The sequence below is a fragment of the Diaporthe citri genome (assembly GCF_014595645.1).
Source record: "Diaporthe citri strain NFHF-8-4 chromosome Unknown scaffold_4, whole genome shotgun sequence".
NCBI lineage: Eukaryota > Fungi > Ascomycota > Sordariomycetes > Diaporthales > Diaporthaceae > Diaporthe > Diaporthe citri.
Window position 1 is genome coordinate 2,439,931 of NW_025064849.1, and position 17,991 is coordinate 2,457,921.

A 17,991-nucleotide genomic window follows, 5' to 3' on the forward strand; every position below is an offset into this window, starting at 1 on the left:
TTTGGTGGTGTGATGCTACGATGGGGCCACGGTGATGATACTGAGGCTGAGCATGTCCGGTGAGCACTGAGGGGAAAGCCATGCCGCCGGCTCTCATCCGAGCTCGAGCACTGGCCAGGCGGAAAGATGATGTTGCCACAACGTCTCGAAAGCTTGGAAGTGCTGTACTTGGTGATGACATTGTTGCTGGTGTTCAAGTGCTAAGCATGGCAGCTACAGATGACCCCTGCTACGGGCGTGGAGACCGGGGAACGTCGGACTCAAGGCGGACCGCGGACCGGGCAGAGTGTGTTGGCGATGTTGGCGTCGACTGGGTCTCAAGCTTCGGAAGATGCCTGTGGTCAGCGGGACTAGCAGGCCGTGACGACTTGTTTGGGGCTGTGTGTTTCAGCCAGAGCGAGTAGGACACTGTGCGACGATGTCAATCAATATCGCAGAGAGAAAACTTGCTGTACCGCAACTATCCGACGGTAGCGAGCCATTACGTGAGATTGTCAATCATCCTTTTCTGCAACCCCTTGGCAAGTAAGCAGTGGCACAGTAAGTCATGCGTTCACCACCATTGGTGGCGGTGATACCCAGGGCAGATGAATCGTAAGTGCCACAAAGGGCGAGAACTTCGTCATCACAACACGGACCTCGGGTGCACAATTTTTCTGCCCAGGTCACATGGCTGGTCAATACAGTCGTCGAGGAGAAGCTAGTCTTCACTGCATGATTCTCCCGAGATCACGCGCATACTTAATCACGCATATCCGCCACTTGTTCGGAGAGTCACCGCCTACGGTGAGAGAGCAAAGGATGGCCAATTGGTGCTCTGTGCAGCCAACGGACCGGGATACGGAGAATCAGAGAATTGAATGACACCCAGCGGATTGTTAGTGCTATGCGCAGAACCGTCTGCACCTTAGTCAGTGTGGCCCTTCGTCGTAGTCGGTATGTGCGCTTATACGTCGTAGAGTAGACTAGAGTACTGCGCCTGTGGGGGCTGTGAGAAGTTGTGCCTTACATATCGCCACGGAGCGAGACGTTTCAAGGATGGGTCGATCATGACAGCCAGCTGTCTGTGGGCTCAGACCTGAACAAAACACCTGCAAACAGGGAACATTTTTCATGGACCCTGGTTTCGTGTCGTTGTTTTGAGTCGTATCCCGCAGCTCATGATCGTCCTGTCCTCTGGCTGTGGAGAAGGCGAAGCTGTCAAAGTCAAGCAAAGCGGAGGGGACGTTGACTTGTTCGGATCTTTGAAAACAAAGCGCCTAGCGAGGTGCGCCCAATCAGGTCTTGCACAGCCTCAATGTGCCACCTGAGGTGCTTGGGCAAAAGACAAGCCCACACAAGCAATGTCCAAGAGGGCCCGTCGATCGTCAAGCTCTTTTGCCACGGGGCTTGAGGAAACCGGCGGGCTGTCACCAAGACGGCCGAGACTTCGCGGCATGGCATGGGACAGCCCGCGAGCTTATTCAGAGGGGGTGCGCAGGCGGGTGGGTGCGCCAAGATTTGTTTGGGCCAGAGCAGCAGCTGGTAGTTCCGATGATATCGGCTCTTTTGTGAATTTTGAGTGTAGATGATCTGAATGATGGATGGTAAGCCAAGGTCGCTGACCGGTAGTGATGGCAGTTTCGATGATAAGTGATAGATAAATAGTAGGTCCAGGAACTGGACTGGTTCTGATCCGGACCGTGGGATCTAGCCTAGTCTGTAAGGTCACAATTTCTTCCGGCGACGGGGGCAAAAGTGGTTTCGCTGGCCCGTCTTGCCCGTGCTCTGCACCTTGGGGACAGCCAGGTGGCTGGCTACACAAGGCGGCTTGAGCAGTGTAACGCTTCGTGCTTGAGCTACAGTTTTGGTCCGTCCTGTCACAGCCGAGAATGAGCCCGACGTGCACAAATAGCTCGTCTTGTGATGAGTTGATCCAGGCTGTTGGATTCTGCGGCAGATGGCGACGCATGCATTCCTTCGGTTGTCTAATACAGGAGCAGGAACGGTGCCATTGTAGGCCGCAGAGATGCATCCTCCTGATCCAACCTGTCTGGGCCGGAAAACCCTTACTATGAAGGTAGTGACGACGGTTAACGCGTGGCACGGGCAGAAGAGAAGCGTGGAGGCATTGCGAGTGATTGCCAAGGTGTTTTGATATCGGTAATGTGCCCAGAGGTTGCAGACAGAAAGTGTTTCGGGCGGGTCGCCGGGTGGGCCCTCCTACGGCGATCATTGAAGTCGACCAGCCCGGGTCGGGGGCACCCCCGTTAGAGCCAGAGGGCAGGGCTTCTAGAATCTTGTCAAGAACACAGCACGAGGGCAGCACCAGGACAGTGGCCAGCGCCAATGCTGCAAGCGGGCACTCGTAGACTTCGGGCCTACTAGGCGAACAGCAACCGGAAGAGCCGTCGCTTAGGAGGCGGTCTGTGGTGGCGCGTGCGAGTTGGAGGCAGCGTGGAGGCGGGAGGTTCAGGGGCGCAACCCGACTAGTCGATTCGGAGTGTTTGGGGCCTCAGGTAGTTGCAGGACGGCCTGGACGGCTGGGCGGCCGGGAGGCGGAATGCGAGGGGTTGCTGGGTAAGGCGCCAGGTCTCCACCGGCCGGAGATGAGGGTCCAGCAGCAATCACGGCGGCTGCGTGGATGTCATGCCCTGAATCGAGGGCAGATGGGTGGAAATTGGGAGCAACAGCAGAGAGTTACCATGAAGCTCTTGGCCCTGGAGTTTCTCAAATAACGGTGAGATGGGCTGGCTGACTGGATTCGCAGGGCGCGCTCTGGGGAGCCCGTGCTGGCGTTGTCGGTCCCACGACGACGATATCAGCAGAGCCGGACTGTGTAGAGAGTAGAGTGATCATCGGGTGATTTCCTCGCGGGTGGTGAGTGCTGTTCTTGGCGGTGCTGGGGCTTCCGGAGGCCAATGAGGGAGATTCGTATAGGCACGCAGTCATTTTGTCATTGTGTGCGGCGGCCCATGAATTGCAGTACAATGCTGTAGACTCGCTGGACCTGATTGATGGATCGATGATGACGATGGCAAAAACTAATGGGCCGTCCGTGTTCGTGGAGTCCCACCAGGCGGATGCTGGAGGCCTTTCTTGGGTCCTGGCAAGGCCCAACAATCATCTCGCCTCCTCGCCCGCACAGTCACTCCGCCAACGAGTCGGTATTGTATTGTAGATGACGAGGCGAGTTTTGGCCTGAGACTGACTGGCTGGCTGGCTGACTCCTTAGGTCGATCATGGTGGCACACGGTTGCGGCCTCCGGGTGTTGTTCATGGCGCAGCGCCAACCGCAGCAAACCGTCAGTCAGTTAGTCAATGGGTTGCTTGCCCGCTCGCTTGTTGAGGAGGCGGCGGAGGAGGAGGCCGAGTTGAAGAAGGGAGGCCGTCCAACAATTTTCAGGGCGACGTCAACCAGACCGTCCATTTGCGCCTCGAGTCGTGATGGACCGGAGCACGGATGCATACAGGCCGTATGCACGAAATACAGTTGGGCATCGGGTACGGTACGGTTCGGTCCTCAGAGACAGAAATTCCTCGATGTTTGGCGCCAGAGCCAGGCCAGCCTGGCCATGCTCGTTGCGGCCCTTTGCCTGCGAGGGCAACTGCGAGCAATGTGCCAAGAAGGCACGCAGACGTGGTACCTAGGTACCAGCAGGCCAGAGCTCCAATCATCAGGGATCTCCTGCAGCCAGCCCTGCAAGAAAGTGCAAGCGCGGGCTGGGCATTCTACACAGCCACGCGCTAGGGGGAAGGATCCATACTCCAAGCTCCTTGCTTCCTGCACCCCTGCTCCGTGCCCCATACCTTTATCCCTGTCGTGTAACTTCTGCTCGTCTTGTCTCGTCTTGTCTGCCCTGCTCGTTGCCCAGCGTGCATGCTATGTGAGATGTAGGGTAATCTGTAGTCAATTCTCTACTATACTACTACTACACGCACCCACTTGGTGCTTCCTTTCCCCTTCTCGTCTGTTTGTTGCCCTGTCCTGCCCTGTCCTGCCTGGATGTTTGCCTACAGACAGTCTCCTACATAGGACAAGCCCACCCAACCTCCTCCACCCAAACAACAGCCAGCCTTGTTGTGCTGATTGAGCTTGGTACCACTCCGTCTCGGAGCATGTTACTGTAGGCCGCACCTTGCATGCCACCGGTATTCAAGTGCGAGCTTCCAGCCGCCGACTTCGACAACCTCCAACATGGCTCCCGGTAGGCCCAGAGCCCCTACCATCACCATCGACACCACCGCCGTCAGTCCCACGCCCCAGCCCGACGACGCGGATAATGATGCCGCCGCCACCACTCAGCAAGGCCACTCGCCAATCTCTCCCTCCGACACCTACAGCCCCTCCACGGTCGTCGATCAGACCGTCCAGACCTGGTCATCCCAGAGAATTACCGTAGAGTCTTCCGATGGCCACTCGCGCACACAGGTAGACACGGAGCCGTCCTTCGAAAGCAGAGAGAGCAGGCCCACCAGCCCTCACAATGTCTCCAGCCCCATTTCCCGTGCGAAGGACCAGTCTCAGAATTTCCTGGCCGTCCCGAACCATGGCGGCCCCCGTTCCAGGCAGAACAGTGTCGACTCTGCCGACGAGTCCCACCCAAGATCTTCGACTCAGGTTGACACCAACACCACTCTCTACCAGAGCGAGCAGGGAGACGCCAAGGGCAAGGTCTCTGTGGAGCTTGACCACACCCAGGTCATGAACGACCCTGATGCCCTCAAGCCTGACCAAGGCAAGGAACAAGACTTTGAAGTGGACAACAACCCGTTCGCTTTTAGCCCCGGACAGCTTGGGAAAATGTTCAATCCGAAGAGCCTATCGGCTTTCTACCGCTTGGGAGGTCTGGCAGGAATTGAAAAGGGGCTACGTTCGAACCGAACAGCTGGGCTTGGGGTGGATGAGAAGCACCTGGACGGTACGGTTTCTTTCGAAGATGCGACCGGCGCCGACAAGCTCAAGACCGAGGGCGCGGAGCCCACATCTCAAACCCCGGCCGCCGGCGCTCACAACGACGCCCACGATCGGGACCAAACCTTCGGCGACCGGAAACGTGTTTACAAGGATAACAGGCTCCCTGAGAAAAAGGGGAAGAGTCTGTTGCAGCTGATATGGATCACCTACAACGACAAAGTGCTTATTTTGCTGTCCATTGCTGCTGTCGTATCTCTGGCCATCGGCCTGTACCAGACCTTCGGAACGCAACACAGCTCGGACAACCCGCCAGTCGAGTGGGTCGAGGGCGTGGCGATCATTGTTGCTATCGTAATTGTTGTCATGGTCGGCTCTCTGAACGACTTCCAGAAAGAGAGGCAGTTCGCAAAGTTGAACAAGAAAAAGCAGGATCGGATCGTCAAAGTGGTCAGGTCCGGAAAGACGATTGAACTGAGCGTTTTTGATATCCTCGTGGGGGATGTACTCCATCTCGAGCCTGGCGACATGATTCCGGTCGACGGTATCTTGATTGAGGGCTTCAACGTGAAGTGCGACGAATCCCAGGCGACCGGAGAGTCGGACGTCATCCGGAAGAGGCCAGCGGACGAGGTGTATGCTGCCATCGAAAACGGCGAGAGCCTCACCAAAATGGACCCCTTTATCCAGTCTGGCGCCCGCGTTATGGAAGGTGTCGGAACCTTCATGGCCACTTCTGTCGGTATCCACTCGAGCTACGGCAAGACTCTCATGGCTCTCAACGACGACCCCGAGATGACTCCACTCCAGTCTAAGCTGAACGTTATTGCCGAGTATATTGCGAAGCTCGGAGGTGCCGCTGGTCTCCTCCTATTCATCGTCCTATTCATCGAATTCCTCGTCAAATTGAAGAGCCAGGGTAACCTGACCCCCACACAAAAGGGCCAAAACTTCCTCGAGATATTTATCGTCGTTGTTACTATCATCGTCGTTGCTGTGCCTGAAGGTCTCCCTCTGGCAGTGACGCTCGCTCTTGCTTTCGCAACAACCCGCATGCTGAAGGACAATAACTTGGTGCGACACTTGAAGGCTTGCGAGGTCATGGGCAATGCCAGTACGATTTGTTCGGACAAGACCGGCACTCTCACACAGAACAAAATGCAGGTCGTTGCGGGGACAATCAGCACATCTCATAGATTTGGTGGTGCGCCGGCCAGGGAGGGCCACGAGCCGGTACCAAATGGAACCTTGGACGTCAGTGCTCCGGAGCTTGTCAAGACGCTGAGCGCAGACGTGAAGGAACTTCTCAAGAATTCGATCTCTCTCAACTCGACGGCCTTCGAGGGCGAGGTAGACGGACAAATGACCTACATTGGATCCAAGACCGAAATGGCGATGCTTACCTTCGCCAAGGAGCACCTAGGAATGGGACCCGTTGCAGAGGAGAGGGCAAACGCCAAGATCCTCCAACTCATCCCCTTCGACTCTGGTCGCAAGTGTATGGGTATTGTTGTGCAGCTCCCCGACGGAAAGGCGAGACTCTATGTCAAGGGTGCCTCCGAAATCGTCCTCGCGCAGTGTTCCTCGATGCTTCGCGACCCATCATCCGACTGCCGTACTACTCCCCTGGGCCAAGAACACAAGGATACTATTACGAGCCTGATCGAGCACTACGCCACGCAGTCTCTGAGAACCATCGGAATTGTGTACAAGGACTTGGACAAGTGGCCACCACCGAGGGCCCGACGTGTCGACGGCGAGAAAGACGAAGTCCAATTCGAATCGTTCTTCAACAACATGGTCTTCCTTGGCATGGTCGGCATCAAGGATCCCTTGCGCGATGGTGTCCGAGAAGCTGTGAGAGACTGCCAGAAAGCTGGTGTCGTTGTCCGCATGGTCACTGGAGATAACAAGCTTACGGCTAAGGCCATCGCTGAGGACTGCGGCATCTTACAACCAGACTCCATCGTCATGGAGGGCCCCGAATTTCGCAACATGCATCTGTCCGAGCAGCAAGAGATCCTGCCACGGCTCCATGTTCTGGCCCGTTCGAGTCCTGAAGACAAACGAATCCTGGTCGGTCTGCTGAAAAACAAGGGCGAAGTTGTTGCTGTCACCGGAGACGGCACCAACGACGCACCAGCCCTGAGGCTGGCCGACGTGGGCTTCTCCATGGGAATTGCCGGTACCGAAGTCGCGAAAGAAGCGTCCGCCATTATTCTTATGGATGACAACTTTAGCTCTATTGTCAAGGCTCTCAAGTGGGGCCGCGCTGTCAACGATGCTGTCAAACGTTTCTTGCAATTCCAGTTGACCGTCAACATCACCGCTGTCGTCTTGACATTTGTCTCGGCCGTTTCTAGCAGCGACGAGAGTAGTGTCCTGACGGCTGTGCAACTGCTATGGGTCAATCTGATTATGGATACGCTCGCCGCCTTGGCTCTGGCAACTGATCCTCCACAAGACAGCGTCCTGAACCGCAAACCCGAGCGCAGGACCGCGTCCATCATCTCTACAACGATGTGGAAGATGATCATCGGCCAGGCAATCTACCAGCTCGTCATAACATTCCTCATCTACTTTGGCGGCAACTCGGTCATTCCCGGTGATGATGCCAACGACGCGCAAATCCAAACACTGGTTTTCAACACATTTGTGTGGATGCAGATCTTCAACCAGTGGAAGTAAGTGCATGAATCGTCTCCAAATTACGAATCAAGAAGACTAACCAGAAAACAGTAACCGTCGTTTGGACAACCAATTCAACATCTTTGAAGGCCTCTTCAAGAACTGGTTCTTCATCGGCATCAGTATTATCATGTGCGGCGGACAGGTTCTGATCATCTTTGTTGGCGGCAAGGCGTTCAACATTGCCCCTCAGAAACAGACCGCCAGCATGTGGGGGACTGCCATCGTTCTCGGCTTCATCTCAATCCCAATCGGTATCGTCGTCCGACTCATTCCCGACTCGCTACTGGAGAAGCTTGTTCCCGAGGCTATCAAGCGCAGGGCTCAAGCCAAGGTCCCAGGCGTCACTGTCTCCGACGACGAGGAGCGTTTCCAGAACTTCCCGGCCGAGTTTGCCGAGATCCGTGACGAGCTCTACTGGCTGAAGCGGTTCAAGGGCGGACGTGTTAACAATCTCAAATTCGCCATGAAGCATCCGAAGGAGGTCTTCTTGCCCAAGAGGAGCATGTCGCGACAGAACTCCAAGCAGAACTCCCGTTCCAATTCCATCAAGCAGCCGCAGACACCAACTCGGGAGAATAGCTTCGGCTCGAATGGTGGCGGCGGCAGCAACGTTGGCAGCAATGTCGGAAGCAACGTCGGTACTGCGACGCCCGACTCTAGGAAAAGGTCAAGGTCCATGCGGTCCCGGTCCAGGTCCAACTCGGTCCTGGGGGCGGCGACGTTGATGACGGGTATCGTGGCGGGCAGTGTTGGCGCGGCCGGTTGGTCACCGATCGACCGGGCGGGCGGAGACTGGCAGCAGTTCCCCCAGACGAAACCGACGCCCTCGCCTCTAGGCGCATCCTCTACGAAAGGAGACGACAAGGAAGAGGGCAGCGGCAAGGACTCATGAGTGACTGTAAATATGGGATAGGCGTTATCATAGACAAGTACATATGTAATTGCATGACTATAGCAGGTGTTGGTTATATCGCCTGCTACGAACCAACAACCACTTATTTTTCTTCCTTGCAATGTTCGCAACACGTTCCAAACCGTGATTGTCTACGTTTCACTCAGGCTGCCGCTTACGGCCCCGCGAGCTGAGGCCATCGGGATAATATCATTGTGGTCTTGCATCGCTGTCGAGACAGCAGGCTATCTCGGAATTACGCACGCTATCATTTTGGCAGCTTAGGCTTCCTACCTAGGTATTGAGTCGCCTCTTGGTTTCTAGTGCCCGCCAACGATCTCACTCAGTACTTTGGCCTGCGTGGCTTGGGGATTCTTTGATAGATATGGCGTGGGGTAACTGTTTAATGCCTCACACACACACACGCACACACTTTCTCTCTATTTAACTCTGTGCGTACATGTGTGATTGTGTTCAAATCAGAAACCGGAACGAAATTTTTGTGTAACCGCTGTTGTGAGTCCGTATGTCTAAGTATCCATGTTGGTCAACGGAACTCCTTGGCAAGTCGGCTGATATGTCACATGAAAGGTCCAATATAGGGTATATGTAGACTCAGAATGTTTGACTTGTCGTTTCATCCATCGCAATATCATTGGTGCTTGGGCATGTACAAACGAAGGACTTTTGTCATGGTTTTGAATCCGGACGGATTTTGCACGGGATAGTTGACTCAATATACTGACATGGTTGGTATGCAGATCTGTGTAACAAAGATACTGAAATCTTTCCAAGTGATTGATCCACGGGCATGCATGCCTTGCCGCAGACTCTCTGGATGACCTTGATACGGTTGGCCTCCCGCCCGTCGGATGACAATTTGTTACAAGCTCCCCGCTTCTCTAAATAGAAACCAATACATAGCACTGTGGTGGGGCTTAGACTGATGTACTCTTGAAGGATAGATCATGAGTAACAGCCTTCCATGATAGTGGTTGAGGGCGGTTCTGCCACGCCCATTCTTGGGGTTTCTCGGAACACGAACTCCGTCGCTCCCGATATCTTTTTGCTCCGCCAGACACTTTGACGGCTTCTCCTGGCCCAGCCACAAACATGTCTAAAAAGCCACGGTCACCGGTTCACCCTACCTGTCGGTGCACCAGCGCCACCTGCAAGCCTCGGCCATAGCCACTTGACAGTCGACGAATAGTGTCATCAATATAGCAGGTCCTCTTGCCGCCCGTTCCCTTCCGGGCCGGGCCGCTCTGTCTTTCCACGCAGTATGACAGCATGTGCAACTTATTGTAGATGATTACAGGCGGACGGTGTGCTCCGACTCGGCCACCATCAGCACATCCGCACGCGTGAGGTTATATTGCGCAGAGCAGCCGAGACGGTCGCATCTACCTGATCTTGTTTCTGGAAGTGGCCAAATTAGAACACGCAGGTAGATGTACCACCCTAATGTTCCTATGCTCCTAACAGATGCTAGGTCATGGTGATGCGCAGCTTGAGCATGCAAGATCATTGGGTGGGCGATGGACAAGTTCCCTGTTTGCTTTAGTCTGGTATGATGCTTTTCATCAAGCCGTCAGGACCTCAGAGCCTTCTAATGGATGATCGTTTTACCAAGTGGGAGGTTCCTTGATTTGATGCTGCTTTCAAAAGACAGGCTGTGAAAGAGGTAACCAACAGAACTAGACACTTGGAACAACAATATTTGTGACTCGTGGACCTATTTCACGGGGACAGACCAGTGGTAACGCACCTCTAGACTTGAATGAATGGCATGAGGTGTGTAGCCCATAATGGTTCTCTCGGCCAGACAGCCAAACTAGTTCGACATTCCGTGTAATTGGCACTGTATCTGAGGTGTGGCCGTCACCAGTCATGTAGATGTGACAGCTTGACGTCCCGAAACAAGATCCGCCTTAATTTCCTGATGGCAGCATCGCCGCATCCATCGCCCCATCGCGGTATTTCTTTTCTCATGCTGCCTCGAGGGATCTCATCATTCCATGACGAGTCTTGTTTGGCGGTGAGCGCCAGGGACGAAATTGGCATGGATCAGATCCGGGCGCGTTTGTGATATGTGACAGAATTCTCGAGCTCGCAATTTCAAGGCCGAGCAATACTTTCAGCCCTCTGGCTCGAAGAAGGAACAACACCTGCGCTCTAGCTCACCGGTGTGCTAGATCAAAAGCATGTCTCATCGTCAGCGCAGTGTGTGGTTCGCATAGGCAGCCGAGGGGCCGCTGCTTGAGCACATGATGGAGGAATGGCTGTCATGGGAAAAAAAGTGGACGGAGATTTTGACGTGCCCATTCTGAGTGCCAGGCCTCTCAAGCCCTACGTGAGCGTCCCACATCAAAATAAGGTTTTCAATACTGTGGTATGGAGCGTCCAGTCCACGTGCTGCTTCTACTGTACGCTGTACGCTGTACACTGTATAGTACACCAGAGACTGCGGTAGAATCGCAATGGCCGAGAGAACATATGCGGGCCCGGAAAAAATGAACCACTCGGGATCAGCCGCCCGTTGACAGCTTTGTACTGGGTAGCCCTGCGCGATAATCTGGTGGGGGTATGGGGAAGTAGCAGACGGTATCGGAATGAACCAAACCATGATTCACCCTCCCGCTCTGGCAACTATTTCCAGGCATACCTGCAGTCGACCGGAATTGAAGGGCTCACCGGTGGAGGACCAGCTTCCAATTCGCTAGCGTTAATAGAGCAGGTGATCGACGGCGGTGAATTCTCAGCTTTCAGGACGCATTGGGGTGGGTGTCTTGCACCTGGCACCTGCATTCACTTGGTTCTGAGCACATTCTCTGAGTGCCGCGAGACCGAGCGATTGAGGGCTGGCTGACTTCAAGACCTCGGGCCGAGTGTACTGGACGGATAAGTTGGACCACGATGTGAGGGTGCCCACGATGCTGTCACCTCCATGCAGCTCACAGGGCCCAATGGCACCCGTTGATAGGGCGAAAGATGATACGAAGACGGGTCATGCACACACCGCCGACACGAAGCGGAACCAGTGCTTTCGACGGAGCATGAACGAGATTCCGGCACGGCCCCTGGATGACTCCTTGCGCGGGATGCTCCATAAGCCGGGCCGAAGAAGTGGCCTTTTCTTATTTTTGTTTTCTGTTATGCGAGCGCAGTGCCCCCACAGGGTGATAGCGTCCCCACGGCTGGAGACGGCGCCATTATAAAAAAGAAACGGTTGTGTTGGGCCACCAGAGTGCCGTGGGGGAACGGCCTTGGGTTGCGGGAGGAGCAACGTGATGGTCATGTGCAGAAATCAGCAGGATCAGCCACCCCGGCGCATAGATGGAGCAAATAGGGAGAGTCCCGACCGCTTGGCTCATGTACTGCTGATGGGATCGAGTAAGTGGTCCAAGAGGTCGCATGTGGTGGATGGGGGCGTGGACAAGCAGACACGCAGGACACGCAGGACACGCAGGACACGCAGGACATGATGATAGTGTAGTAGTGGAAGGCGGAGCCTCTGGACGGTACCCACTTGAGGCCCTGCCACGAGGAAATCAAAGGAGAAGGACAAGAAAAAGAAAGGCACCTGCACCTGAGCCGCGGCCCAATGCCGACCAGATGTCTCCCAAGGGGGACAGGCCCAGTTGACTGAGCTTCGTAGGAGCGATCTGTATCCTCGGCGGCATGGCGTTCCCTCGGCGTTGCCGGATTCCCCACGCTGAGGAGAGGCTCAAAGGCCGTTCCAGACAACCGGACTGGTCGGGCAGAGCGCACCTCGCTTAGGAGGAGGCACATAAATATGGTGGTAGATGGACTACTGGACCATCAGCATTGTGCGTGTACTGTGGTAGACTAGATGTATGCAGTCTAAGCGTGGGACATGCTGCACCCTGCGCAGCATCGAGGCGCATCAAGACAGGGCAGGGCGTCTCCACCGAGGCATGCGATGCGGGTCGGGGCCTTTCCGCCGGCCTGCAGAGCCCAAGTGGCAAGGATGGGAAACCGGAGGCAGGTGGCTTGCGTGTTCTGCCCAAAGGCTTTGTCACTGCATGTTTGTCGCATGATTTGATGATGTCTGTGGTGACGAGGAGGGGGCTGACGAGATTGAGTTCGTCAAGTGCTAAGGAGTGTGAGTGAGTGGTTGCGAGGATGAGTATTTAGCCCGCGATCTCGGGGTACACACTCTGGGTTGGGTACAAAGGTACTTGGTAGTCTCCAGTGCCCTTGGGAAGCCGCGCTGAATCATCATCATTGGGCCGACTCCGTCCACGCCTTCCCCACAACGGCCACCACCCTGGACTGCCAGTGTGATTCTGGAAGCTGCGGATCTCGTCATCGGCCATCGGCACCGACCAGCGATATCTCAACGCCATCCTCACTTGTTGCCTGCGTGCTGCAGACTACTGTACTGTCCTGTACTGCGAACCCTGCCCACGAACCTATCCTCGACTCGCTCAAGAAGCCACCTGGAACACCCTGCATTCCTTTGATCTACAGTAGAAGCCGGTCAACCACAGCGCAGCACAGCACAGCTCGGAAGGCAGCACACAGCCCCCCCCCCCCGACCCCGAACCGGCCGTGACGCACACCTCGAGTCAAGGAGAGGCGCCGGATACCACTTGTCTTGACATCCTGCAGTCCGGGGTCGCATCCACCGCCCTCGCTACCTGCCCACACATCCAAGCACCCACTCACCCACGCACCAACCACCCATGCTGCGTCGTCCGCTTCGCAGCCGTTATTAGCACGGAACCTCATACAGCACACCCCAGGCGTCCTGATTGTGACCTTGGAGATCCAAATCTGCGCTTGCAACCCGCCAATCGCCGTCCCGAGCCCACTCTGCCGTGCTCCCTGCCTCTCTTTCCGCGATATCTCGAGAGGCCCGTGGGCAAGCAGGGCCACCACACGAACTGCTCGACACCCAGCCGGCCAGACGAGGCGAACTACTGCAGCCGCCTCATCTTGACGCGGGGACTTAGGCCAGCCCTCCAGCCCAAAACCCACAACCCACAACCCACTTTGCTTCTGCCGGTCCATTCCCGTGCTGTGCAATCCCGAGCCTCGACCAGTCTCCATCATCCCTGCGCCGACCTGCTTGAGCCCCAGCATCGGAGCATTCTCAGGCCTGCCACGCCTAGCCACCCTGTGACGCTTTCAAAATGTCGATAAAGTCAGTCCCCATCTCCTTCCTTCTACCCTATCTCGTCCGCGGGGCCTCACCTGCATACTCGCTCCATCACATCTCAAATTTCTTCTCTCTTGCTCCTCCCTCCTCCCTCCTACCCTCTTCCCTTCCGTTCCCCCCCTAGGCAGGATATATCACCTGATATCACGTCGTCTTGGTCATATAAAGACTTGCCTTCCTTATTCTTGCCCCTTGGCTGTCCACCTATCTATCCCTCATGGATCTCTACCAGGGCACCCTCCAGCACCAGAGCATCACGGCCCAGAGCCAACCTCGAGATCCTTGTCTTCATGAGCACGACATTAACCATAAACGCAGCTGGGTTATGCTCAACCAGAAGGGCGAGATACAGCCTCTGGAAGATGAGCAAATACTTCTCAAGACGCCTGGCTACGTGAGCTTGGAAGTATCCGTCCCCAAGGCCTTGCGAACCTCCAATCCCAACTTCAACGTGAAGTGTGATTCCGGCGTTGCATATGTCACCAACAGAAGGGTGAGCGAGCCCTTATCTCCCTTTGTGGCACTCCAATGATCCACCCTAGCTGACTTGCGATATTCAAGATCATCTATCTGGCCGAGCAGCCTACAGAGGCTTTTCAGTCCTTCTCAGCCTTCATCCTGGACACATATGACCCGCAGCCACGAGCAGGCGGCCTGCTTGGGTTCGGGGCTTGGCGATGGAGAGCCGAGGCCAAACCCAGGGCTGGCGGTGGGATACCAGGCGACGTTCCTCGAATCGAGATATTACTGATATTCAACCACGGCGGAGTAGAGGGCTTTCACTCCAAGTACAGTTTGATGTATGAGCGCCTGTCTCATGCCCGGGACGTTGCAAGAGAGACGGGAACGCGCATCACCGTTCATGACGACGACTTGCCCCCGTATTCCGCTACGGGAGTCGGCGGTGCGCCTGAGCAGCCGCAACCCCAGCAGACTGCACAGGCGAGTTCTGCTCCATCCCAGAGTCATGCTCAGACCCAGACGCAGCAGGCCCAGCCGACACCGAACGAACCACCACCTGATTATGACGAAGCGCAGGCCCAGGCAGTGGAACAGCAATTTGAGGAGCGGGACCGTCAAGACGCTGAGAGGGCCCAGTAGGCACGATGTGCCGCCGTGTGCGATATCGTCATCCTCGCAAAAGACCCCTGCCCCCCTTTCTCCAGCCAACCGAAACTCTACTCGAATGAGACATCACGATCGTTGATACCCACGGCGTCTGGCCATATGCAGAATACAAGCACTTTTTTTTGTTAATGTTGATGAGAGCTTGGAGTTCAGGAGCGGGACGAGTCATATCTGTGTTTTGGTCCGCGAATGTTGACGAATAAAACCTCATTTGTATCTCATGTCCTAGATTGCCCAGTACATATTTATTCCTATTATTCTTGAAAGTCAGCAGAAGTACCGTGAGATGTCTAAGCCACCATGAACCTCAACTCGGCTCCTTTTGCATGCTGCTTCTGCTGTCATTGTGGTTGTTGTCTGCAGGGTTAGGGCTGTCAGGCTTATATAGAAGACAATCACCGCAAGGGAAGCTTTCTGGGACAACCTGTCTTCGGCCATGCTCCTCTTGGCCATCTCATGTCTGGTAAGCTCTTGTGGGATAATCGATCTCCTCTTTCTTCTAGGATAGCCTCCCCTCCCCTTCTGGGTTAACCCCCCTCTCCAACCCCGGAATAACCTCTTGTATAACTGCCTCCAATGGATTGCCGAGCGGTCTGAAGGCTCCAAGTTGCACACATTATACATATGACTCTGCATTTCCGAAGACTTTACTTGGCTTTCAAATTGATATTCGAGATACGTATAAAGTTGAAATTGATATGCTCAAGTCGAAATGCTGGTCCGTATAAAGGGTCAGCCTGCTTCCGCGGTGGGCCCACTAGACTAAGTAATTGCGTCACGCTGATTGGACCATCCCGACCCGACGACTTCCCGCCGGTTTTTCTTCTCAGCATGAGAGCTTTCCCCCGGCAGCCCGTCAACGACCACCGCCATCACTCCACTCCACTTCACCGTCAACACTCAAGCCATTGACCCCGAACTCAGCCCGCCAGCGCCGGTTGACAAAAGACACAATGGGTTTCTGGGATACGATCGCCGACCTGGCCGAGTCGGTCGCGCCATGGAGCGTCGCCGAAGCAGAGGCCCCTGCAGCAGAAGACTCCAAGGTGCGTCAATAACCACGAGCAAGCTCACTGCCGACCTGCGGACGTCCATCGCAAGCCCATCCGAGCACATCTACCACATGCCACATCGACCGGTCCCATTGGCTGACATATCACCCCCGCGTCATAGGCAGAGGAAGCACCCGCCGAGGACAGCAAGGACGAGTCCAAGGAGGAGTCCAGCTCCGACGACAAGTCCGAGGACGCCGACGAGGAGGGTGAGGCTGAGGAGGAGGAAGAGGAGGAGGAGGAAGAGGACGATGAGCCCAAGGACCCCAAGGAGGAGCTCGAGGAAGGTGAGAGATGGATGCCCACACCCGAGATCGCCCGACAATCCGCGAACGACTGTCACACCCACGGCCCATGAAGCGCAGCGTCCACAGGTGTGGCGATTTGACTTGATGAGACCCGAAGCCAGCGAACATCCTGAAGTGGATGGAACAGCTACGATAAAGCGCACAACAGAGGCTGACAGAATGATTCCCACAGAGTGCAAGGAGTCCAAGCAGTGCGCCCCGGCCAAGCACCACTACGATGAGTGTGTCGAGCGCGTCACCTCGCAAGAAGCGGACGGTGGTGCCAAGGAGGACTGTGTTGAGGAGTGTAAGTCCAATTCCGAGCGGATATGCCGGGTCCGCGGACTCGGAGAGGAATGGCCTCGATGCGCCGCACCACCACGACACGGCCGCCCATGCTGACAGTACACAACGTCCAGTCTTCCACCTCGCCCACTGCGCAACGGCGTGCGCCGCGCCCAAGGTGTGGTCGAAGCTCCGATAAATCAACCCCGTCGAACCAAATCCACCGAATCAGCGGCAGCGGGCCCCAGCCCCCTCGCACGGTTCGGCGCCCGCGAGAACGGCACCGTGTTTTCACTACTACATTGGTCATGAATTAGAGGAACAACAAACCCCCCCCGCCTATAGAAACGCCGGGCTTCGCGAGCGCCGAACACCTCGAAGGAGATTCTGGGGTCACTGTTACCGGTCCCAGCACGATTGGGTGGAGTGGACACGTAGGGGGGACAGGAAAAGACAAGAAAACGAAACAAGACACGGCACGTTGTCACTGTACAAATGCGTGACGAGTGACGATGGTGGGGTTTGAAAGGACGGTCGGTCTGCTTCAGTCACCTGTATCATATACACTCAAAAAGACTCCCCGAAACGAAGACGAATTTTTAGATTTACCCTCTTGCGTTACTCCCCCGTGGCTTTGTTGCTTCACACTGTCGTTGTCTCACACACACAGCCCACAACCACAGACAAGGAGGAGCCCAGGCGGCTTCCGTGTTTTGCGGTGCTGCTTTGGTGGCTGCTGCCCACCTGAGAGGTACTGGCGCCTTATCCGCAGTCAAGACAGCGACGCCGTGGCTGGTGCCCATCTTGGAGTTCATCTAGGTGGGCAGGCTATGTCGTCGCGGCTGCGGTTGCCGCTCAAATTGGCCCTGCGTGACATGCTAACTGATTCTCACGTGGAATTCAGGGACATGGCTCAATATGATTCCCGCGAGCACCGAGCACCGCCCCTGCTCCTCGGACAGCTCGATGTGGTCTCTCATGTGGGATACCATTCGACCTTCAAAGAAGGACCCCGCGCATATCTCGATTCTATGAAGCGGGCCAGAGAAGGAAAGGGCCCCTATCAATAGCTGCTTTCAGCCGTCGTCATCTCTGAGCCACCATCAGCCTCAAGCTTTCCAAGCGTGTCATGACACGATACCCGCCGCACGACATCGACCGTCCGCCTCTCTCTATGTCGGATGTTGTTTTATGTTGAGGGAACACCGGGAATCGTGCCCATGCGACGGCATCCCGCGGCCGCCTTCAGACAGTTTGAAATCCGGGTCGGGCTGAGTTTACGGGTGCTGGTGATGCTATCGCCTGGATTCTGACATGCACATGGGATAGGGCGAGGCGCAGCTGCTGCTGGCCTTCTCCCTGGCTCGTCATGCGTGGTCGAGAGCGGCCTGGCGGTTGGGCCTTTGGGGGAGATACATTTCTGCCGGGCGTTTCTTCACGTGGTGGATTAATTGCCTGTCTGGGTAGGTCTTGTGTCGTTTGGAGCGATGAACGAGCATATATTTGAGGCACATACAAGCTCCTGTCTAAGTGTTAGGCACAGTAGTAGAGCCGGGTTCGTTGCGTGGCTGCGAACT

The 17,991-nt window shown here is 55.6% G+C and overlaps 3 protein-coding genes across 3 annotated transcripts; all 3 read left to right on the forward strand.

The window, feature by feature from the left end:
• Window positions 1-4,177: 4,177 nt before the first annotated feature.
• Window positions 4,178-8,477, forward strand: INS49_009824 (uncharacterized protein; the record flags this gene model as incomplete). Its single annotated transcript, XM_043170552.1, has 2 exons — window positions 4,178-7,578; window positions 7,634-8,477. 2 exons carry the CDS (start codon window positions 4,178-4,180, stop codon window positions 8,475-8,477), a joined length of 4,245 nt encoding a protein of 1,414 aa, XP_043025117.1.
• Window positions 8,478-13,636: 5,159 nt separating this feature from the next.
• INS49_009825 (uncharacterized protein) lies at window positions 13,637-14,763 on the forward strand (the record flags this gene model as incomplete). Its single annotated transcript, XM_043170553.1, has 3 exons — window positions 13,637-13,647; window positions 13,981-14,155; window positions 14,224-14,763. The coding sequence occupies 3 exons, from the start codon at window positions 13,637-13,639 to the stop codon at window positions 14,761-14,763; spliced, it is 726 nt and encodes a 241-aa protein (XP_043025118.1).
• A 980-nt stretch (window positions 14,764-15,743) lies between these two features.
• INS49_009826 (uncharacterized protein) lies at window positions 15,744-16,613 on the forward strand (the record flags this gene model as incomplete). The annotated part of the gene is made up of 4 exons (XM_043170554.1): window positions 15,744-15,836; window positions 15,964-16,129; window positions 16,323-16,436; window positions 16,549-16,613. The coding sequence occupies 4 exons, from the start codon at window positions 15,744-15,746 to the stop codon at window positions 16,611-16,613; spliced, it is 438 nt and encodes a 145-aa protein (XP_043025119.1).
• Window positions 16,614-17,991: the final 1,378 nt, after the last annotated feature.